Consider the following 24019-nt stretch of genomic DNA (forward strand, 5'->3'; position numbering starts at 1 on the left):
TTCACAAACTTTCAAGCACCACTGTAGTTGTGTATGCTGATCATTAAAGAAACCTTTCCTATGATAAACTATACAAATTAAACTTCCCAATGCCAAAATTTCCACAATGGCCTACCCTCCAGAAACAAAATCCTGTGCTCCACCCATGGTCTCCTGAATTCTTACTGGCAGTCCCCAGTAACAAACTCCACCTCACATGAGAGCTTGCTTGTATTTCTCTTTGGTTCCCTTCTGTAATTTGGACACAGGTCTAAAAATGTCTAGGATGCGCCCTGCTTTACTCACATGTCTGGCTCTGCTGTTCGTCCTCACTTGTGAGTATGACACACAGGTGATGGAGAAGGGTTTTTAACCTATACTTTGTATGGAGTCTTTTTTTCCACTTTCTGGATATTATACATTTGGACTAAAAAAACAAACAAACCCACCAGCTGTGGAATGATTGTTTATGTCTGTCATATGAGACTGAGTTGGAAACACTTACTTTTGACATTCTTTCTGGTCTATTTCAGTGTTTTCTGAGGTTGACACTGCAAGTACACCTGATGGCAAAGAGCATAAGAAAGCAGCGGGCCTACCAGGTGACAAAACTACATCAGCTCTCACCTCCATCTAACACCAATGCTTATAAGGTCCTCAAAACAAAAGTGCTTATATGGGGATTTGTACTGGGAGTATGTCCTGGGGAAAAGGTCACTGATTGTTCACATGGATAATATGTCACCTACGTTCCTCATTACTGTGTGCATTAATCCAAAGGTGCGCTAAGAAGGATTTTCATGGAAGAGAGGGATGCCACCAGCTTTTTCAAGCGTCGTGGCAGAAGGGCAGTGAAATCGCAACATGAACTCAACGGTGAGTTATGTTTCTCCAGATAAACTTTCTGCTGAAGTTGATTTTTTGAATAAGATAATGTACGTATAAGATAATATTTCTCATTTTGGAAGCAGTACTACCAATAGCAATGACAATATAAACTTTACAAATATCTCAAAGGTGTTACATCAAAATCATCATTTTTGAGTTGTATGACAATAAGCAAAAAAAAAAAAAAGAAGCTTTTAATGCTATCTTTGACAGTGTGCAATAGTATGTACATTCAGGTCTGTTTTGGCCATCCGATCCTTAGCTGAATGTACAGTACTCTGCAAAAGTCTTAGGCACATGTAAAGAAATGCTGTAGACCAAAAATGGCTTAAAAAGAATGAAATGAAATGTTTCAACATAAAAAAAACATACTATAAACAGCAGTAAACCATAATAAATGAAACAAAGTCAATATTTGGTGTGAGACGATCCTTTGCTTTAAAAAAAAAAAAGTAGTCTCAGGTACAATGAGTGCAGTTTTATAAGGAAATGAGCTGTAGGTTCTACTGAGCATCTTACAGAACCAGACACAGTTCTTCTGGATGCTTTGACTGTCACACTCGCTTCTTCATTTTGCACCAAAACCCAGCAGCCTTCATTATGTTTTCTTTTTTACTCTGAAAAGTGCTCTCGTATGTAATATGCTACTCAGATACAAACTTTTTTTCTCTAATGTTTAATTTTGTGCTGGAAAATGAATGTTTGGAACTCTACAATGTTTTTGTACTGACTTGATAATGTAGAAGTCATAAAATAGAACTCTATAACAAAGTTTGTATGAAAAAAAAATAGGATGCCTAAGACTTTTGTACAGTACTCTAATTCATCTAGGGACACATAGATCTGAGCTTTTTTTTTCAGGAAGGCTTTTTAATGATACAAGAAAAACAAGTGTAAATATCTCTGGAGAAGGAGGTTCATAGTTTATAGGTTCCCCAGGTACTGGTTGCAGTCAGCTGAGGAATGCAGGAAACACAGTGGTGCACAGGAGCTACAGGCTATCATGGAGAGCAGTTTTTTCATCATCAGCTTTAAAATACAGTTCAGAGTGAAGCTGTACACTGTGTGTGGCCTTAGTTACTATGGATGTGATTTCCTGCTCAGACAAGATTTCCTGTCCCTGGTATCTGTTTAAGTTTTTCCACAAATAAATAGTAAAATGTGTCTACAACGGTTTTCTAGTCGTAGGCATCGCATCACAGTGATGTGTTTTTGAATCATGTCCTGAATAGAGAAATGGCTTCAAGATCAAAATGAGGAGTAAAATATGGAATAAAACAAAGTCCAGTGTGGTGACTAATTATATCAGAGGTTATTCAATTTAATCTGGAAAAACACGGATAATCTTTGAACACGAATCTTTTTCCCCAAGAAGCATTTTGTACCATAGTTTAACGATGACTACTCAGAAGTTGTGTCATGCAACCCCATAACAAAGAAAAAATGGATTTATCACTGGGCATGTTTGTATTTCTATATAGTGTAACTATATCAAATATTGTGTGCATCATTTTACAGTATGTTAGAACTTATGTGATGTCTGTGAATTGTTTCATCTACTTGAGTAATGCAGTTTTGAAATTATGTACTGAATGGTATGATCAAACCATAGCCATTAATGTATGGATTTTATATACTTTAGTTGAGCAGCAACAGAGGCTGGCAGCTGATGAAAGGAGGAGAGAATATCACGAGGAGCAGAGAAATGAGTTTGAAAATTATGCAGAGGAAGAACATAATGGTGAATATATCAATCTGTGAAATTATCTATCTATCTATCTATCTATCTATCTATCTATCTATCTATCTATCTATCTATCTATCTATCTATCTATCTATCTACAATATCTGTCTGTCTGTTATAGAGATTTTCTACAATCTGTCTCTATCTATCTCAGTTATCCTCACTTTCTTTACAGAGCAGGATGAGAGAACCAAGGAGAGTACAGAGCAGTGGAGAGAGTTCCACCATGATGGCCTTGACCCTTCTTATGAATATAACCGACACATCATTTAAAGACGTCCAAAAGATTTTAGTCTTTATAAGGGACAGAAAAATAGTTTTGCTGCAAAATGTGTAAAAATATCATCACCAGCACGGACTCATATACTGTAGGTTCAGGTCCATTTTAGCATGGCTTTTGTGAAAAGACGAGGTGAGAGGTTCTCTTCCATCTGTTAGACAAAATCTCAGTGGTCCACTTTAAAGCAGACGTTACATGAAGTATGGTGTGGATGCAGGTAGAAGGTTCTAGCATCGCTGAAATGGTCCTTTGCTTATAAAAGACCTGATTTAGTATTTAAGCTGTGCAGTCATCCTTAGCTTAAAGCATATGTGTGACTGGATATTACTGCAAATAATGTCTTCACATACTGTACTTAGATAAAAGTACTATATACGTGTAATCTATGTGGTTATGCATGCTGTATGATCAACAGACATGTTAGTGTGTTATATCAATAAATCATTGATAACTTATTAATCTCTTATTAAACATGTAACAATCGACAACATTAATATTCAGCTTTAACCATTTTAGTAGCAGCTGTATTCAGCTACTATCAAATTCCACGACAAACCTGTTTATATGTAAAATCTGTAATTATATATGGTACGAAATAAATATGACATTAAGCTGAAGATACCTTTACTCTTTCAGATGTAATGAGCGACATCAGTTAAATAAAAGCAATGTCAATTTCTAAGGCCTGGTTTTTGTCATGAAAATATTGACCTGAGATCTGCATGAGGAAGAAAAATAGGGCCTCAACATGAAACTGAGAGAAGCTGCACCTAGCTGATAAATTCAAAGTACTTCTATGAAGACTGGAAAGAAATACTGAGTAAAGTATGAGCTATGTACAGTATTTTCCTCTTTTAGGGCATGCAGTTGCAGAAAGTTGGCATTAAATCAAATATTATAATGGCTACCAGTGGGCAGAGTCATACAAATACAAAGCACCATTATTATTATTATTATTGTTTTTAAATGCTTACACAAGCAAATTGACTTCATTTAGAGATTCCTCACTAAGTAAAGGTTTACATTTTGCTGAGTGACAAGATTTTCTTTTCCCCTTCATGATTCCATCCATCCATTATCCGTAACCGCTTATCCTGTACAGGGTCGCAGGCAAGCTGGAGCCTATCCCAGCTGACTACGGGCGAAAGGCGGGGTACACCCTGGACAAGTCGCCAGGTCATCACAGGGTTGACACATAGACACAGACAACCATTCACACTCACATTCACACCTACGCTCAATTTAGAGTCACCAGTTAACCTAACCTGCATGTCTTTGGACTGTGGGAGAAACCGGAGCACCCAGAGGAAACCCACGCAGACACGGGGAGAACATGCAAACTCCACACAGAAAGGCCCTCGTCGGCCACGGGGCTCGAACCCGGACCTTCTCGCTGTGAGGTGACAGTGCTAACCATTACACCACCGTGCCACCCCCCTTCATGATTCATTACTTTTAAGTTTAAAAAAATATATATATATATATAACAAAACACAATAAAAACACTACATCATGCAAATCACTGCCATCCAACTTTAAATGTATTTCTGAAAACACTGATACATTTCAGCAAGTTGAAAAAAAAATATCTGTGGCAAATAAATAAATAAATAAATAAATAAAATAGTTTCACTTACATTTAAAAATACACCCGTCTGATAACATTTTATAGCAGATCTCTTAAGAGAATGTTAAATGTTCAAGCATATCACACTAAATATTTTCATCAATACTCACAGACAGAAGAAAAACCCTGTATACTTCAGTACTGCTTTACAAGCTGTGATTTAAGCACAGATGAAGGGGTAAAAAAACAAAATATAATCAAGTCTGTTCTTTATCAAGTTTCTTATCACACAATTAACACTGTAATGCTAGTGAGCAAGTATCACTTTAGACACATCATGACAGACTGTACAGCTTTGGGAAACTGGAGCTTGGCAATATACTTAGCCATAGTATAATAAGGACTCTCAATGCTCTAATCATTTGAGTCAAATTATTTGACAGATTTCAGCCACATGATTAAAAAAAAACCCAATACGTATCTTGATTAATGGCATTTGATTATTACCTCAAAATGCAGGTAAAACCAGGAGAAAACCAGAATTTTTGCTCTACACAATCATCTAACTTTAAGTCAGATTTAGCGGAAATGGTGCTTCATTTGCTCACTAAGTTATAATGGAAGAAACCAAGGACCAGCTGAAATGAACTATAGACCATATTAAATTAAGTCTTTACAACTCCTCTACTTGGTGTTAACATGCTTTTAAAATCAGCTTTAAATAGTCATTAACTTCATATCAAATCGGTTCATGAATGAATCCACCAGGCAAACACAGCCCTGAAATCTAGAAGATGTCCCATTCAGGTCTTCAACAGCAGTGCTGATCAATAACAGAGTCTTCCATCACATCACTGACTTGGTTAAACTTCTCAAATAAGATTTGCACCTTCTGTTATTCTGTTACCGTCATGCAGAACTGTGTGCTACTGACTGGTGACGAGCACGACAAGGATTGAACAAGGTGCATGAAGGTGGCGAGAAGAGGCCAGGAATTGTGAAAGTACAGGAGCCTTCTAATGGCTCTCTGGGAAAATGGTTTCACTTGGACCCAGTGATGATGGTAGTGACGGTGGAAGGCCGCGTGCATCGCTTCTCCGTCGTCCCTGTGTTCGAGACTCTATGGGACGCATCTACACCAAAATAACACCTTTCTCGTGAGCTGCATATTAGAACATCATGATCATTGTTAAAATTATTGTAACTTAGAAAATATCAGTCACACGTTAACTTACAGTCCTTGTGGTTGATGGAAGAGACATCAATAGACTGGCTTTTGACAGGCATGGGTGCTTGGTTTTCAGTCCTGTGCAAGGGGGTGTCCATGCTGCTGCCTAAACTGCTGCCCAGCTGCAGGCGCTTCATATGTCGGATCACTGCTGTAGCATTAAACGCTTGCTGTGAAAGAAGATGCTTAGTTATGATTCGTGTTGTACACTATATATTGTACTGGTTTATAGTAAATGGCCATGCTCCCTCATTATGACAAAAAATAAATTACTTACTCACCCTCCATTTGGCTTTGGCAAAGTTCTTCTTCATTTGCCGGCTGACTGACTCATGAATGTTCTTACAAAGAGCTGTGTCTCCAGCTATCCTAAAGGGAAAAATCCAAAAATCTCTGCCTTGTGTCTAAAACTTACTTGTAACATAGATTTTGTCCAATTTTTACCCATGAGTAGTTGTAAATCTGTAATTCATATATTGCTGGGATCCATCAGACTTTCAGGCTCTTTCATCAAATATAACACACATTTTCAACCTTTGAAGTAATGTCATTACTATAACCAGCATTTGCATGATCCCCTGACCTCCATCAACTCTTAGATCAATATATTTGTAGTCATTTGAGCAAATCATTTAGCTGCACTTACATGCACAAAATTTAGGCATATAACAATATATTGTGTAATGATAAATTATGATACAAATTTATGCTGATTTAAATTGATGAAATAAACAATTAATCGCAATTATCATTATTATTATTATCTCATCTCATTATCTCTAGCCGCTTTATCCTTCTACAGGGTCGCAGGCAAGCTGAAGCCTATCCCAGCTGACTACGGGCAAAAGGCGGGGTACACCCTGGACAAGTCACCAGGTCATCACAGGGCTATTATTATTATTATTATTATCTCATCTCATTATCTCTAGCCGCTTTATCCTGTCCTACAGGGTCGCAGGCAAGCTGGAGCCTATCCCAGCTGACTACGGGCGAAAGGCGGGGTACACCCTGGACAAGTCGCCAGGTCATCACAGGGCTATTATTATTATTATTATTATTATTATTATTATTATTATTATCCAGTTGCGTAATCTCTTATTTTTTCTAGTAATAAGTGCATTGTTTAGATAGCAGACGGCACAATAACAAAATAATGGGAATGCATGTGACCACCCTAGGCAGAAGTAACACAGCTCTAATGCCACAAAAACAGACAAAAAAAGACCTAAAATGGGAAAGCGTGATTGTGCGATTGACTGTACAAATTTAACAAGAAATCAGAGCTATCTTTTTACAAACTGCTGAAATATAAAGACAAGTGAAGAAATTGGAGGTGGGGTAAATGTTCATAAGAGTTTATTAAGAGAAGGCTTACTCGTTATTACCTTTTTTCATTTGTAATAAAAGGAATATTTTAGTTAATTGGCTATTATATTTTACTCCAACCTTTATAAATGTGGTTAAATAATTATTGTTGGTTATTAAGAAAATAAAACAAAAGGATTTTTTTATTTAACAAAAGGAATGTTTAAGTTGATAAAGAATAAGAAAATCTCATCTCATTATCTCTAGCCGCTTTATCCTGTTCTACAGGGTCGCAGGCAAGCTGGAGCCTATCCCAGCTGACTATGGGCGAAAGGCGGGGTACACCCTGGACAAGTCGCCAGGTCATCACAGGGCTGACACATAGACACAGACAACCATTCACACCTACGGTCAATTTAGAGTCACCAGTTAACCTAACCTACATGTCTTTGGACTGTGGGAGAAACCGGAGCACCTGGAGGAAACCCACGCGGACAGCATGCAAACTCCGCGCAGAAAGGCCCTCACTGGCCACGGGGCTCGAACCCGGACCTTCTTGCTGGGAGGCGACAGCGCTAACCACTACACCACCGTGCCGCCAGAATAAGAAAATAAATGCTGCATTTTTTTAGTAATAAAATTTTCTTCTTTCAAATTTTTTTTTCAAAAATATTGTGGGAAAATCAAATAGTGAACCCAATATCATGAACTGAATTGAATTATGAATTGGGTGAATCGATGTGTCTAACAAAATTTATAAACATCCAGGTAAACGTCCCATGAACTACCTCTTAAATCGAAACTTTATGTTACAACTTTTGCTAGATCATACCACAACTAATCTCTTCTCTTTCATTTTGAGACAGCTTTATTTGCAGGTTTATTTCCATACCCTTTAAAATCTAAATACACCTACAATAGGTTGTTGTGCAAAGTAGTACTAACCAGGGATGCCGAAGAGCCTCCTCACATGTGAACCTCTTCTCTGGATCCTTCTGCATCAGATTACTGATGAAATCTTTAGCTGTTTGACACCAGGATACTTTCACAATAGATACTTAAACAAAAGTCCAAAACTTTTATATATCCCCAACTCAGAAAAAGTTGACATGTATTTCATTGCAGACAGTATGAACCCAAATATATTTCATATTTTGTCTGGTCAACTTCATTTTATTTGTTAATATACATCCATTCCTGTATGATGTGATTTGAAACAGGTGATGTCAGCAGGTGATTGTAATCATGATTTGGTACAAAATCAGTATCCAGGAAAGGCCTAGTCTTTAAGGAGCAAAGATGGGCCGAGGATCTCCAGTTTGTCAACAAATGCATGAGAAAATTATTGAAATGTTGAAAAACGGTGTTCCTCAAAGAAAGATAGGAAGGGATTTGGCTATCCCTCTATGGTGCATAATATCTTTAAACAATTCAAGGAATCTGGAGGAATTCCAGTACATAAATGGAAAGGGATCAAGCTTAAAAGAAAAGAAAGCCCATGGTTAAAATACAGTTATGAAGATAGATTATGACATAAACTAACAATTCATGCGAATAATTGAAAATAAAGAGCTCACACAACTAAGATATCCATCTCCGAAAGTCAGTTTCTATGCAGATTTCCCCCATCATGGATGATTTCATGGATGCCGACACTGAAAATATTTTAACCAATCAGAAAAATCCCCCTGATTGTTTCCGGCAATGCTCTGACGTCATTTGGGCGCAAGACGCAGAAGCTCCACATAGCGAGTAAGACTTGAAGCTGCCCCTGGCTGGAGATTATTTCATTAAAAGTTCATGTGAAAAAAAATGTGAAATTCCCTTTCTCTAACAAATAAGTGGAGGGGGAAAGATAATACTGATGTCGCTGATAAACAGTGAGAGAATAGTGAACAGCTGATGTATTCCTACGTGACTGAATGGGGGGAGGCAACTTTTAATGCTTGTTTATCATGATGATCATCGCTGTTCGTGTCATTGTCCGAAATACTTGAGGAAATCAGTGAAGAATTGTTGCTAGTGTTATGGTCCATTTTGTCGAATATGGCCGTGTACTCTAAGTGACATCACACTTTACGGAAACCATTTGGAAAGCAGCTTGGGTGTTTCCGACAATATTTCCGCCCTTTTCTGTACAAGTGTGATATAACGCATAGTTTCAGCCTCGTTTTACAGGTAAAGAGTTTGGGTTTGTCTGTAAGTCAGGGTTGCATCTCATTAATACACTATTTCAGATGTATAGTGAAAAAATCAACATTGTCACCTTAGTAGACCTTTTGCTTTGCCCCTTCAGTACTGAAGAGTGACACTCAGCCTTGCACCCAAATGACGTCACGCATCGCCCTTCCAACAGGCAACATGGCAGCCTCCTGGTGGCATTAGAGCAGCAATACAAAAATGCTCACAACTTTCTCATAAATGGTCAAACATGCCTGAAACTTTTCTTACAGGCTTTCAATATTACAAGCTACCAACCCATGCATGTATTTATGTTACATTTTCTATTCCTTTAAGCTGAACACCTGTGATCTCCAATCCCTCATACAGCACTGCACCAAGAACCATCATTCGTTTATAGCTGATCATGGAGGCGGTGACGTCAGGGTAGCTGAAAGATCAATAGGTGCTGTGGTTGCTACCACTCCTCCTCCTTCTCTCTCTCCCCCTTTCTCTTGTTCTTCCTCTTCTGCTTCACACCCCTCCCCTGTCCTTTCCCCACAGAAGTGGGGGCCCATTACCCTGAAGTCAGCTTCCTGAACCCATGGTTCCTCTCTCTCCCTCTCTCTCTCTTTCCCTCTGTGTATGTGTCCCCTCCTTTGTAGGTGAGTGACTTGCAGGACCAGATGATGGAGGTGGGGGCATTGGTCTGGATCTCTGATGTACTACATACTACCCCTGATCAAGCTGAGACTTATCGTATACCTGTGAGTATTCAAGGAGGTACATACTAGATCTTGGTGCATTCAGGTTGTAACCAGACCTCAATTCATCAAAGCCTGATTCATGCACAACTGGTGAAGGTGAGATGTGTACACAGGGATGTTCACAAGTATCTGCTAGTGCCCATCTTCATCCAATTTCGGGGGGGGGGGGGGAGCATAGTGTGGAGATGATGGTTAGTCCACATGGGAAAAAATTGGCCATGGTTTCAGGAAACTAACTTGTGGATGGATCCTACTGCAATGAAACTCAGGGGAGAAGGACAGCAGTGTTATCTAGGGAGGTGGTCCCACGGCCGTCTGCATCAGCTCTGCGTCAGGTGGACATGGTTGGTGGGATGAGTTCTGCCCATCCACTCTCCACAGGAGTTTCCCTTTGGGATTTCCCATTGAGGCAGTCACAAGACAAGACCCTGATCAGACCCTGCTTTTGACTAAGTGAGAGTAATTGATGGTCAAAACCTCCAGCCTAACGTTGACCTCTCCTTCCTGTATTTTTCTATTGTTAAAGAGGAAACAACCCAGTTGTTGGTCGTGAAGAACCGTAGGCAACCTCTGTTTTATGCGGCTCATTATAATCCCATGGCAGTGCATTTAGATCAGGATAAAATATTGAACCAACTCATAGCCTGTTTTTATTTGCAAGTGGTTTGCGACATGTCCAGCTGGTGAATCCACTGGCCACCCCAAAAGCAACATTGCACCCTTTACCATTAATCAGGATCCCTTTAGAAAGAATTGGTATAGATCTTGGCGGGCCATTAGATCGGACTGCACAAGGGCATCATTTTGTGTTGGTCCTAGTGGACTATGCAACACGATACATGGAAGCAGTGCCTCTACACAACATTTCTCCATGCAGTGTTGCAGAAGCACTCATCTGCATTATCTCCTGAGTCAGGATTATGAAAGAGATCCTGACTGGCCAAGGTCCAACTTTTATGTCATGCACCCTTCACAAATTATATGAATTATTGGAGATTAAATAAATTCGTACCAGTGTTTACCATCTGCAAACAGATGGCCTAGTCAAACGGTTTAATCAAACACTTAAAAAACATGATTCATAAGTTTGTGCAGGATGACACGAAAAATTAGGACAGTTGGCTGGAAACCATCTTATTTGTAGTATGAGAGGTCTCACAAGCCTTCATGGTGTTTTCCCCATTTGAATAACCTGTGGAGACGACCTCTTGCCATCCCAGAAAACAGATTACCAGGTTGCATGGGGAGTTTTCTGATATGTTCTTGCCTCTTCCAGGTTGTACTAATCTCATAGAGCATCACATTGAGATGCCTCTAGATGTGGTTGTGCGCAGCCACCCATATCACTTACCTGAACACAAAAAATCTGTAGTTCTGGATGAACTCAAGGCTATGCTCGAAATGGGGGTAATCAAGGAGTCACACAGCGATTGGAGCAGCCCAGTGCCTTTGGACCCCAAGACCAATGGGTCAGTCCGGTTCTTGACTTTAGAAAGTTCAGCACGGTGTCAAAATTTGATGCATACCCAACGCCTCGCATTGATGAGCTGCTCGATCGGTTAGGCGCAGCTCATTTTTATTCAACAGCTCATTTTTATTCAACACTGGATTTAACCAAAGGACATTGGCAGATCACCTTGACTCTGATATCCTAAAAGAAAATGGCCTTTTCCACTCCATTTGGGTTACAACAATTCATCATGCTTCATTTTGGGTTGCTTGGAGCCACAGTTATGTTCCAGCAGCTCATGGACAGAATTGTCTGCGTGTTGCCTGGAGCCACAGTTATGTTCCAGCAGCTCATGGACAGAATTGTCTGCGTGCACAATGCATATGCTGCTGCCTATCTAGATGACAATCATTGACAATAATGAATTGCAGTGGCCTGTACAACAGTTGAGGGCTATCCTGAGATCACTGAGGTGGGCAGGACTCAAAGCAAACCCAAAGAAGTGTGCAACTGGGTGGGTGGAAGAACAGTATCTGGACTTCCATTTGGGTCATGGGCAGATGCATCCCCAAATCGATAAGACAGCAGCAATTGTGACCTGCCCAAGCCCCAAGATCAAAAAGGAGCTGAGAAAGTTCCTGGGGCTGGCTGGCTATTATTATAAATTTGTGCCTGACTATTCAGATGTCATCTGCTGACTGATCTCACTAGGAAGGAGGCACCAGATCTGGTCTATGCTGTACATCATTCAGCATCATTCAGGCTGGCAGTAGGGGTATGTAGAGGTGGAGGTGGGATCAAGTGCTGGTCTGTGGACAGAGAGAGCATCCACCAGAGGTAAGAGGCAGAGGAGTTGCACCTGTGACAGATTTAAAGGAGAACTGAAGTCATTTTTAAACTTGCTTTATTTCTTAATTAACGTGTTATTCAATTACGTTTTCGGTTTTAGTAACCTTATATCGTGACTCGTATTGGCAACTAATTGCAATTAAATATTATACTTATTGGCCTACTCGGTTTTTAGCCATGTTGAATTTAGTTCGTTTGGTCCATGGCAGGCGTCGCTTATCCGCACGATTTTCATGAGACTTGTGCGAGATTTCAAAACGTGAAGTGTCAGCCAGGTGTCAGTGCCACTATTTTGAAAATTGTTTTCCAAATGAACTATTGCACAAAAACGAGTTTAAATTATGATTAATGCCTACTTTTTTCAAACTTTCCTGATTGCTATCAAAACAAACAAAACTTCTGGCTTGATTACATCAGCATTCGAAAGAGGGTGCGTGTGTCTTTTGACAACGTTGGCAGATGTTGGTCACTTTGATTTCCGCTGTATGTTTTACTTCCGTCCTACGATGTCTCGCACAGGTCTCAACGAATCTCATTTACAGCCATCGCTTTGACATATGGACTGATATTACATAGCATATTTCAAAATCTCATTACTTGCTATAGCAGTGACAAAATAGCTATCAAAAATGCATTCCTATCTTTAATAAAATGAGATAAATAGAATTTTGATAATAAAAAAATTGCCTTCAGTTCTCCTTTAATTAATGAGTGTACTCTGCGTTGCAATGAACGCTGGAAGGCATAAGAAGAGGAGAGTGCTGAGAGCCGAGAGAGAGGAAAATCATGATCCAACACACAGCCGAATGTGTGCTTTCAAACTTCAGGGTGTGTTTAAATTGCCGAGCGTGTTTCAGAGTGAGCCCACTGTCTAAATAAAGCCTCTGAAAAGAGCAGAGTTGAACAAAGTGCAAATAACGCAAGTGAAACAGACCACCTGTGCCCACCTCTTCAGTTTCCCAAACCCCATTCTGCTACACTGATATAACCACATGGGCTCAGGGTTATTTTTGGCAATCATTTGTCAAGCACTACAATACAGGAGTTACATCCACAAATGACAGTTAAAACTTTACTGTGCAAAAAGGAAGCCTTATGTTAACTGTGTCCAGAAGCACTGTCAACTTCTCTGGGCTCAGTGCCATCTGGGATGGACCATCACACAGCGGAAATGTGTATTGTGGTCAGATGAATCAATATTCCAGTTCTTTTTTGGTAGAAATGGACCCCCATGTGCTCCGGACCAAGACAAAAAGGACCATCCAGACTTTTACCAGCAAGAAGTCCAAAAGCTGTCCGTCATGGTATGGGGTTGTGTCAGTTCCCTTGGCAAAGATAATTTACACTTGTCTGATGGCAGCATTAATGCAGAAAAATACAATGAAATTTTGGAACAGTATATTCTGCCTTCAAGACGACATCTTTTCCAGGGATATTTCAACAAGACAATGCAAAACAACATTCTGCATTCGTTACAAAGGTAGGGCTGAGGAAGAAGAGGGTGCCTGTCCCTTCTGTCCCCAATAGATAATGTGTGGCAAATTTTGAAATGAAAAATATGACAGACAACCCCGTACTGTTGCCTAACTTAAAACCTGTTTGCAGGAAGTACCTTACCTTGTACCTTGATTAGGTCTACAACCGCTCAGGAGAGCAGCTCTGCCTGCTCACAAAGCAGGAAGAATGGAACAAAACAACATCTGAAATGCTTCAACTTTTAAGTGTTGTGAAAAAGAATGGCAACATTATGAAGTGGTATATGCTTTACTGTCCCAACTTTTTTGAAATGTGTTGCAAGAATCAAAATTGTAATAAGTGTTTATACTGAAAAACAAAACAAAAAATAATATTCATGAGTTAAAACATCAAATAATGTGCTGCTGTATTTGTTTTGAGTGCAATGCAGGTCAAAGATTATTTACAAATCATTCTGATCATTTTCAGTTTTAATTTCAACATACCGTCCCAACTTTTTCTGATTGGGGGTTGTATATAAAATAACAAATGATATACACTACCGTTCAAAAGTTTGGGGTCACCCAGACAATTTTGTGTTTTCCATGAAAAGTCACACTTTTATTTCCCACCATAAGTTGTAAAATGAATAGAAAATATAGTCAAGACATTTTTCTGGCCATTTTGAGCATTTAATCGACCCCACAAATGTGATGCTCCAGAAACTCAATCTGCTCAAAGGAAGGTCAGTTTTATAGCTTCTCTAAAGAGCTAAACTGTTTTCAGCTGTGCTAACATGATTGCACAAGGGTTTTCTAATCATCCATTAGCCTTCTGAGGCAATGAGCAAACACATTGTACCATTAGAACACTGGAGTGAGAGTTGCTGGAAATGGGCCTCTATACACCTATGGAGATATTGCACCAAAAACCAGCAGCTAGAATAGTCATTTACCACATTAGCAATGTATAGAGTGGATTTCTGATTAGTTTAAAGTGATCTTCATTGAAAAGAACAGTGCTTTTCTTTCAAAAATAAGGAAATTTCAAAGTGACCCCAAACTTTTGAACGGTAGTGTATATGTATATAAAGTTTTAGAATTACTACTCACCTGAGTCTGAGATATCATCCCAGTAGGGTGAATCGAATTCATACTCAGCCTTAAGGATCTGTTCAAATAGTTTGGAATCATTCTCATCGTAAAAAGGAGGATAGCCGCATAACCTGTAACAGAGCGGATACCGAGCTGCCCAGTTTATATCCATTGTTGTGAGGTTATTATCTTTCAAGATGAAGGAAACTGTAGAGATGAAGGATATACAGTAGCTACTCACAATATATAAGAAATAACTCCAATAGACCAACAGTCTACTGCTTTACTGTAGGGCTTCTGTGCTAGGACCTCTGGGGCTAGTGATACAGAAGAAGAAACAATACTCAACATCCAAATGCCAGTGAACAACTAAATAAACAGCACAAATGATTACTGAAATAACTGACAGCATACTGCCACCTAGTGACACTTTTTTCAATCTTATAGGACAAAATATTAGAAAGTGGTGTTATTACGTAGGAGCAGAATGAGTACAAGCTCGAGCAAATTTTTTCATAACCTCACCAACATATCCTGGAGTCCCACAGGCAGTGGACATGATGTCATTTGCTGTTCCCTCCATCTTTGACAGGCCAAAGTCACTAATCATTATTTTAGACTCATCATGAGGGTTGAAATATAACAAATTCTCTGGCTAACCAACAGAAGAGAGAAAAGAATGATGAACAGATTAAACTCTCCTCCAGCTTTATGAAACATCACAACTGAATCCCTTGAATTTCATTTCCTGGACTAACCTTCAGATCTCTGTGGACTATACCCAGTGAGTGGAGGTAGTTGACTGCATCCAGAACTTGTTTGATCAAAGCGCTGGCATCTTTCTCAGTGTAAAAACCCTTCTCCACAATTCGATCAAACAATTCTCCTCCAGACACACTGTAAAAGACAGAGAAAGCAGATTTATTCCTACAACAGAGTCTTTTGGAACAAATTTAAAATATTAAAACTGACAGTATGTATGGATCTGTTTGTAAAGTATGTCTCATCTCATCTCATTATCTCTAGCCGCTTTATCCTGTTCTACAGGGTCGCAGGCAAGCTGGAGCCTATCCCAGCTGACTATGGGCGAAAGGCGGGGTACACCCTGGACAAGTCGCCAGGTCATCACAGGGCTTTGTAAAGTATGTATGACGTTAAAATATAATACACATGACAAGGATTGGTAAGCCATCCTTAATTTATGGGATAAAAAGCACTACTTGTGGAAGTGACCCTTTAATGCTCTTTAGCAGGCTATGAAGTAATCACTATTCTGATTAGTTTAGCAATTTTATTCTCTAAGAGTGACGTGTTAAGCTGGCTTTATGTTACTGGTAAGAGGAACACTTCTTCTAAGACTGAGCCATAAGTGGCTACTTTCATGATGCTCACAGCTGCATGACGAGGTACAGATGGTTAGGGCTTTCATAGATGTCCTCGAGTGCAACAATGTTTTCATGCTTGATCCTGAGGAAAGAAAAAAACAAGACATGATGACCTTGTGCAATTGTATATGTATTACTCATCACACGACATGTTTTCACAAGTGTGAGGTAACTGAAGCAGAATGCAGTGCCTTGCAAAAGTATTCATCCCCCTTGGTGTTTGTCCTGTTTTGTCGCATTACAAGCTGGAATTAAAATGGATTTTTGGGAGGTTAGTACCATCTGATCTACACAACATGCTTACCACTTTAAAGGTGAAAATTGTTGTAGTTGTTTTTTTTTTAACTGTGACACAAACAATAACTAATATGAAAAAACAGAAATCTGGAGTATGCATAAGTATTCGTATGAAACCCCTAAATAAAAGTTGATCCAACCAATTCACTTCATAAGTCCCATAATTAGTTGATTAAGATCCACCTGTGTGCAATCAAAGTGTCACATGATCTGTCACATGATGTCTGTATAAATTAACCTGTTCTGGAAGGACCCTGACTCTGCAACACTACTAAGCAAACAACATGAAAACCAAGGAGCCTCCAAACAGGTCAGAGACAAAGTTGTGGAGAAGTATAGCTCAGGGTTGGGTTATAAAAAATATCCCAAACTTTGTATATCCCACAGAGCACCATTAATTAAATCCATTATAGCAAAATGGAAAGAATATGTCACCACTACAAACCTGACAAGAGAAGGCCGTCCACCAAAACTCACAGACCGGGCAAGGAGGGCATTAATCAGAGATGCAACAAAGACACCAAAGATAACACTGAAGGAGCTGCAGAAATCCACAGCGGAGATGGGAGTATCTGTCCATAGGACCACTTTAAACCGTACACTCCACAGAGCGGGGCTTTATGGAAGAGTGGCCAGAAAAAAGACACTGCTTAAATGAAGAAAAAAAAAACACGTTTGGAGTTTGCCCAACAGCATGTGGCAGACTCCCCAAACACATGGAAGAAGATTCTCTGGTCAGATGAGACTAACATTTAACTTTTTTGACATCATGGGAAATGCCATGTGTGGTGCAAACCCAACACCCTGAGAACACCATTCCTACAGTGAAGCATAGTGGTGGCAGCATCATGCTGTGGGGATATTTTTCATCTGCAGGGACAGGAAAGCTGGTCAGGACTGAAGGAAAGATGGATGGCACTAAACGCAGGGAAATTCTGGAGGAAAACCTGTTTGAGTCAGCCAGAGGTTTGAGACTGGGACTAGGGTTCACATTCCAGCAGGACAATGACCCTAAACATACTGCTAAAGCTACACTGGAGTGGTTTAAAGGGAAACATTTAAATGTCTTGGAATGGCCTAATCAAAGCCCAGACCTCAATCTGAGAATCTGTGACATAACTTGAAGATTGCTGTACACCAACGCAACCCATCTAACTTGAAGGAGTTGGAGCAGTTTTGCCTTGAGGAATGGGCAAAAATCCCAGTGGCTAGATGTGCTAAGCTAATAGGGACATACCCCAGGAGACTTGCAGCTGTAATTGCAGCAAAAGGTGGCTCTACAAAGTATTGACTTTGGGGGGTGAATACCTACGCACACTCCAGATTTCTGTTTTTTTTTTTATTTTAATTATTGTTTGTGTCACAATAAAACAACAATTTGCACCTTTAAAGTTGTAGGCATATTGTGTAAATCAAATGGTGCTAACCCCCCAAAAAATCCATTTTAATTCCAGCTTGTAATGCAACAAAACAGGACAAACACCAAGGGGGATGAGCACTTCTGCAAGACACTGTATTTGGTAAGAGTTTACTTAAGGGCATAGTGTTCATATGGCTAAGTTGACGGCAACTGACATAAACCTCTAAGCACTGTCATATCGACTGCTTTCTTTAACTTTGATGTAAAGTTGACTTAACACTTAAGTCATGTAACACAGACAAACTTTTGTTGACATAAGGTTGTGTTGTGAAACTTTTTGGGTTGACTTATCTTATGATGTCAGGACAAACAAGTCAACATGACACCAGAATCAGAATAATTTTATTCTCCAGATAAATTGACATTTATGAGGAATTTTTCTTGGTGTTCAGTCAGAACATGATACATTTGGCACACACATCTGAAGCAACACAACATAATTACTATTTGTAAATGGTAGGCTCAGAAGTAATTTACTTTACAGTGAGGTAGAAATAGCAGCTGGATGCAGTTCAGAGTGCATTAAACAAACTGGAACGATTGTGATATATAATAAATAATCGCAATAATAAATTACAGCAATGATATAACAGTAATAAATAGTACTATTTATTAATAGTTTTATAATAATAATAACAATAACAATAATAATAATAATAATAATAATAACAAGAACTGTGAATAAACTCACTATAGAATAACCCCCACTCGTAACAAAATTTGTCAACCGAAACTGTGTGAACTTAAAAAATGATACCCCTGCAACACCATGATTCAAATTCCTATTAGTCATTCATCTCAACAGTACCGGTATATGGGGTCTAAATCCATTTGGTACAATTTCATGGAGTGGAACACCAGCCACATCACCAGATAATGACATATGTAAGAAAATAAGTATCTTTAAGACCTTGGTTCAGGATTTTTTTTTTTCATGCACATCTTCAGATGGTATACTGCAACTGTGTAAACTTTCATCAAAATTAATTAAACTGTTTAGGAGGAGTTGTGCTTACGAGCCTGTCATCATATATTGCCATATGGAAGGGAATAAGTTGAATTATCTCCCCTTTGAAACATCAGACTGGGATTATTTTCCTTCATGCACATCTTCAGGTGGTATACTGCAACTGTGTAAAGTTTCATCAAGATCCATCAAACTGTTTAAGAGGAGTTGCGCTTAAAAGACACATGGACAGACGGATGTACGGAACGGACGTACAGACAAACCGATGGCTGGACGGACAGGGTAATTCCTATATACCCCCCAAACTTTGTTTACGGGGGGTATTATAATAATAATAATAATCTTCTTCTTTTGGCTGCTCCCGATTAGGGGTCGCCACAGCAGATCTTTCATCTCCATTGCTGCCTGTCTTCCGCATCCTTCTCTACCACACCTGCCACTTTCATGTCCTCTCTCACCACATCCATGTAACTCCTCTTTGGCCTTCCTCATTTTTGTGTGCCTGGCAGCTCCATCCTCAACATTCTCCTTCCAACATGCTCTGCATCTCTTCTCAGGATGTGCCCATACCATCTCAGTCTCATCTCTCTTAGCTTAATTCACAAGCTCTCCACATGTGCTGTCCCTCTGATGTGCTCGTTCCTTATCCTATCCAACCTCCCATCACAAACCTTAACATCCCCAACTCCGCCACCTCCAACTTTGCCTCCTGTCTCTTCGTTAAGGGTACGGTCTCCAATCCATACATCACAGCTGGTCTCACTACTGTCTTATACATCTTACCTTTCACTTTTGCTGGGACTTTCCTATCACAAATAACTCCCGAAATCCTTCCCCTAATAATAATAATAATAATAATAATAATAATAATAATAAACAACTTGTAAAAATAAATAAAAAAATAAAACAATAAATAGACATCATAAAATAAACAGAAATTGTCAATGGAAAAAAGCTGTTCTGATGACATGCAGTTTTTGTTATCAGAGAGCAGAACTGCTTTCCTGATACTGGAGTAGTTTTTGGAAGAGGGAATTATCAGGGTGGGAGGTGTTGCATAAAAATTGACATAAAAACTGAAGAAGAAAAAACAGACTTTTATAGCCAATGGCTAGTGAATTAAGCCTTCATAAATGTTGGCTACATCGGTTTATGTCAGTCATGACAGCACATACGTCATCTGGCCTTATAAACACGACCCTTAAAGAGGTATTGCACACTTAAATGTGAATATTTTTTGAGGTGTAAACTAAATGTGATGAAACACATAATGCTGCTGCTAAGAATGACAAAATGACCATTTTTATAATAAAAAAAATCTGCATTTTATGGGTTGAAAATGGCTCAAAATGCCATCTACTGCTCATACTGAATCTTGCAAGGCTGATGCAGACATAGAGCTGACCCTTTAATATTTCTCAACATCATGAAATTTTTATTAAAAAGAAATAAAGAAAAGCAATAACCAGAAGTGAGCACACACCACACCTCCCCAACCCCTGCACTTGAGTGGGAGTCTGTGAAACTGCACTCATTTTCAATTATATGCTGATCGAGACTCATCATTCACAGGAGTGGGGGTGAAGTTATACTTTAAAGGGCTGATGACACGAACATGACTCTATGCAATTTCTTAAATAAACTATACAACATGGCAAACATGTTAGATTTCTGTTATAATTACGTGAAAAGAAGCTGTTGTTACGCGAATATCCAACTTTTAATTGCACAGCGCAAGAAAACTGGGTCCGTGGCTCGCGGCCATGTTGTGACGTCAGCGGAAGAACACGCTGCGGCTCACTGGCTGTTCTACTCTGGTTCTACTCAATGGAAATGGCGCATGAAAACGTCGGTGAACTCTCTAGTGCTAGCTCTTCCTCTTCTGGGAGTCTAGAATTGTGTTGATCTCTTCCGAATAAAATCTATGATAGCCTACCCTCTTTACCCTTTGCTAGGCGGCAGTTACATGAAAGCCGCAAGCTTTCACAAGCAAATACATGACTGATATCACGCCGACTTTATGATTACATTTATGATTATCATGTAGAATTTATAGCTCTACGTACCTTTATCTTATGTCGTTTCACAACACATGTTCTGACAGGAGGACTGTCTTTGGATCCGGCATAGCTACTAGTAGACCCCCTCCGGAATACTGGCAGTGTTGCCAGATTGGGAGGTTTCCCGCCCAGTTGGGTGGTTTCAAGTGCATTTTGGTGGGTTTTGAACATATTTTGGGCTGGAAAACTTCAGCAGTATCTGGCAACAGATACTGCTGACATTTTCCAGCCCAAAATATGTTCAAAACCCACCAAAATGCACTTGAAACCGCCCAACTGGGCGGGAAACCTCCCAATCTGGCAACACTGTGTAGGCACTGCTGATGGTAGTAACACATGTTTGTGCTGAACTGAACACCCAAGAGATTCTTTTCAACTGGGAAGGGTGTCAAAACAATCCAAATCGAAGTGTTCAGAGCACAGGACGGATGTTGGTGAGGGCTCCCACTTGTCACGAGTCCGCCTGACTTGCTTCACCCACTTCGCATGCAGCTCAGGATCTCTGGGAAACTTGAATAAACTTACCCCATCCTTGTGGGTTTTGGAGCAAAAGCCGGCAACACAACGCGAAGGCATAATAACTATATATATATATATATATATATATATATATATATATATAAAATTGTAGCGGGTTTAACGTGTGGGTGGAGCACAGAAGACGGCAGGACAGAGATCAGGATAAATATCGTCTTTGATTGCCGCACTTTTCAGTCGGGCACTCAACAAGTAACACTCGGAGATTCACACACACACACACACACACACTCCGTAATCTCCTCTCGGCAAGCTCCCCTCCGCTCTCACTCTCCCTCCTTAAATAGGGCGCGGTTTACTGGGGAGAACACACACAAAACACAGGTTAATTACACTCAGGTGTAGCGATTCTGCCACTTACCTTCCCCAACTCCGCCCTCCTGTCACAGACCGGTGCTTGACCACGCCCCCGCTGCCACATACCCCCACCGCCCGACTCAGGCCGGGCGCCCGTCCGGCCCGCAGCCGACTCCCCCCCCCTTGATGGGAGAGGAAGTCCGCCACGACCATCTGCGCCCCCAGCCTGTGGTCCACCTTGAAGTTGAAAGGTTGGAGCGCCAGATACCAACGGGTGATCCGCGCGTTGGCATCCTTCATGCGGTGGAGCCACTGGAGGGGCGCGTGGTCCAAACAGAGGGTGAAAGAGCACCCCAGCAGGTAGTAACGGAGGGCGAGGACCACCCACTTGATCGCCAGGCACTCCTTCTCGATTGTGCTGTAGCGCCCCTCACGCACTGACAGCTTTCGGCTGATGTATAACACTGGGCGGTCCTCTCCCCCCACCTGCTGGGACAAAACGGCCCCCAGCCCTCTGTCCGACGCATCCGTCTGTAACAAAAAAGGGAGAGAGAAGTCAGGGGAGTGCAAAAGTGGCCCCCCACACAGTGCAGCCTTTACCTCAGAGAAAGCCCACTGGCACTGCTCCGTCCACTGGACCGGATCTGGCGCCCCCTTTTTAGTGAGGTCAGTCAGCGGGCTGGTGACGTCCGAATAATTAGGTATAAACCTACGATAATAGCCAGCCAGCCCCAGGAACTGTCTCACCCCCTTTTTGGTCTTGGGCCTCGGGCAGGCCGCAATCGCTGCTGTCTTATTAATTTGGGGACGCACCTGCCCGTTACCCAAGTGGAAGCCCAGATACCGTACTTCCACCCGCCCAATCGCACACTTCTTTGGATTGGCAGTGAGCCCCGCCCGCCTCAGCGACCTAAGGACGGCCCTCAGGTGTTGCAGGTGCCGCTGCCAGTCATTACTATAAATGATGATGTCATCTAAGTAAGCGGCCGCATAGGTGGCGTGGGGCCGGAGGACCCGGTCCATCAGCCGCTGAAACGTAGCAGGCGCCCCAAACAGCCCAAACGGAAGTGTGACGAACTGGTGTAAGCCGAACGGTGTGGAGAAGGCGGTTTTTTTCCGGGATAATGGAGTCAAGGGGATCTGCCAATATCCCTTCGTCAAATCCAGTGTCGAGTAAAAGCGAGCCGTGCCTAGTCGATCGAGCAGCTCATCAATACGAGGCATTGGGTACACGTCGAATTTAGACACCGCGTTGACTTTTCTATAGTCCACACAGAACCGGACCGAGCCATCGGCCTTGGGAGCCAAGACCACCGGGCTGCTCCAGTCACTGTGGGACTCCTCGACGATGCCCATTTCGAGCATGGCCTGAAGTTCTTCCCGAACCACCTTTTTTTTGTGTTCGGGTAATCTATAAGGACGGCTACGCACTACCACCCCCGGGGACGTCTCTATGTGGTGTTCTATGAGGTTGGTGCGACCGGGCAGGGGCGAGAACACATCCGAAAACTCGGCCTGCAACTGGGCGACCTCCGTGAGTTGGCTCGGGGAGAGGTGGTCTCCACAGGGGACCGGAGAGGTGCGATATGCCAGTGACCCTTTTTGGACCTCCGGCCCCAGCTCCGCCTTCTCCGGAACTACCGACACCAACGCCATGGGGACCTCCTCGTTCCAGAGTTTCAGCAGATTGAGGTGGTAGATCTGTAGCACCCCCTCCCTGTCCATTCGCCTAACCTCATAGTCGATGTCCCCGACTCGCCGTGTGACCTCAAAGGGCCCTTGCCACTCGGCGATTAATTTGGAGCTCGACGTGGGCAACAGGACGAGTACCTTATCTCCCGGAGTGAACTCTCTAAGGCGCGTGCCCTTGTTGTACAGGCGGGTTTGCCGTTCCTGGGCCTGCCGCAAATTCTCCTGAGTTAGGTGGGTGAGCGTGTGGAGTTTTGCGCGCAGATCCATAACGTACTGAATTTCGTTTTTACTCTGTGAAGGTCCCTCCTCCCAATTTTCCCGCAGTACATCTAAGATGCCGCGCGGCTTACACCCATACAATAATTCAAATGGGTAGAACCCCGTCGAGGCTTGGGGGACCTCTCGCACTGCAAACAACAAGGGTTCAAGCCACTTATCCCAGTTACGTGTGTCCTCACTTACGAATTTTTTGATAATATTCTTGAGGGTGCGATTGAACCGTTCAACTAAACCATCCGTCTGTGGGTGATACACGCTGGTGCGGATCGGCTTAATACCCAGTAGCCCATACAGTTTGCTCAGTGTTCGTGACATAAAC

General features: G+C 41.3%; 2 protein-coding genes across 3 annotated transcripts in view; one reads left to right on the forward strand and one right to left on the reverse strand.

The window, feature by feature from the left end:
* Positions 1-256: 256 nt before the first annotated feature.
* Positions 257-2884, forward strand: ucmab (upper zone of growth plate and cartilage matrix associated b). Its single transcript, XM_060908593.1, has 5 exons — positions 257-314; positions 513-581; positions 760-855; positions 2510-2608; positions 2787-2884. Exons 1-5 carry the CDS (start codon positions 257-259, stop codon positions 2882-2884), a joined length of 420 nt encoding a protein of 139 aa, XP_060764576.1.
* Positions 2885-5499: 2615 nt separating this feature from the next.
* Positions 5500-24019, reverse strand: part of camk1db (calcium/calmodulin-dependent protein kinase 1Db) — a 50660-nt gene continuing 32140 nt past the window's right edge. Inside the window, exons 3-11 of one of the 2 annotated variants that reach the window (XM_060908608.1) lie at positions 16159-16233; positions 15525-15663; positions 15292-15421; positions 15008-15083; positions 14785-14897; positions 7937-8015; positions 5968-6055; positions 5694-5856; positions 5500-5591 (exon numbers count right to left, since the gene is read on the reverse strand). In XM_060908608.1, the coding sequence (XP_060764591.1) occupies positions 5500-5591; positions 5694-5856; positions 5968-6055; positions 7937-8015; positions 14785-14897; positions 15008-15083; positions 15292-15421; positions 15525-15663; positions 16159-16233 (955 nt within the window). Of the gene's footprint in view, positions 5592-5681; positions 5857-5967; positions 6056-7936; positions 8016-14784; positions 14898-15007; positions 15084-15291; positions 15422-15524; positions 15664-16158; positions 16234-24019 lie in introns of both variants that reach the window. The other variant, XM_060908601.1, reaches the window with a different exon arrangement.

This window comes from Neoarius graeffei, chromosome 2 (genome assembly GCF_027579695.1).
Source record: "Neoarius graeffei isolate fNeoGra1 chromosome 2, fNeoGra1.pri, whole genome shotgun sequence".
Classification (NCBI taxonomy): Eukaryota; Metazoa; Chordata; class Actinopteri; order Siluriformes; family Ariidae; genus Neoarius; species Neoarius graeffei.

Coding starts and splice junctions, on each gene's coding strand:
- ucmab (XM_060908593.1), top strand. CDS start 257: ATGTCTAGGATGCGCCCTGCTTTACTCACATGTCTGGCTCTGCTGTTC. Junction 315..512: donor TCTGCTGTTCGTCCTCACTT/GTGAGTATGACA, acceptor GGTCTATTTCAG/TGTTTTCTGAGGTTGACACT. Junction 2,609..2,786: donor TGCAGAGGAAGAACATAATG/GTGAATATATCA, acceptor CTTTCTTTACAG/AGCAGGATGAGAGAACCAAG.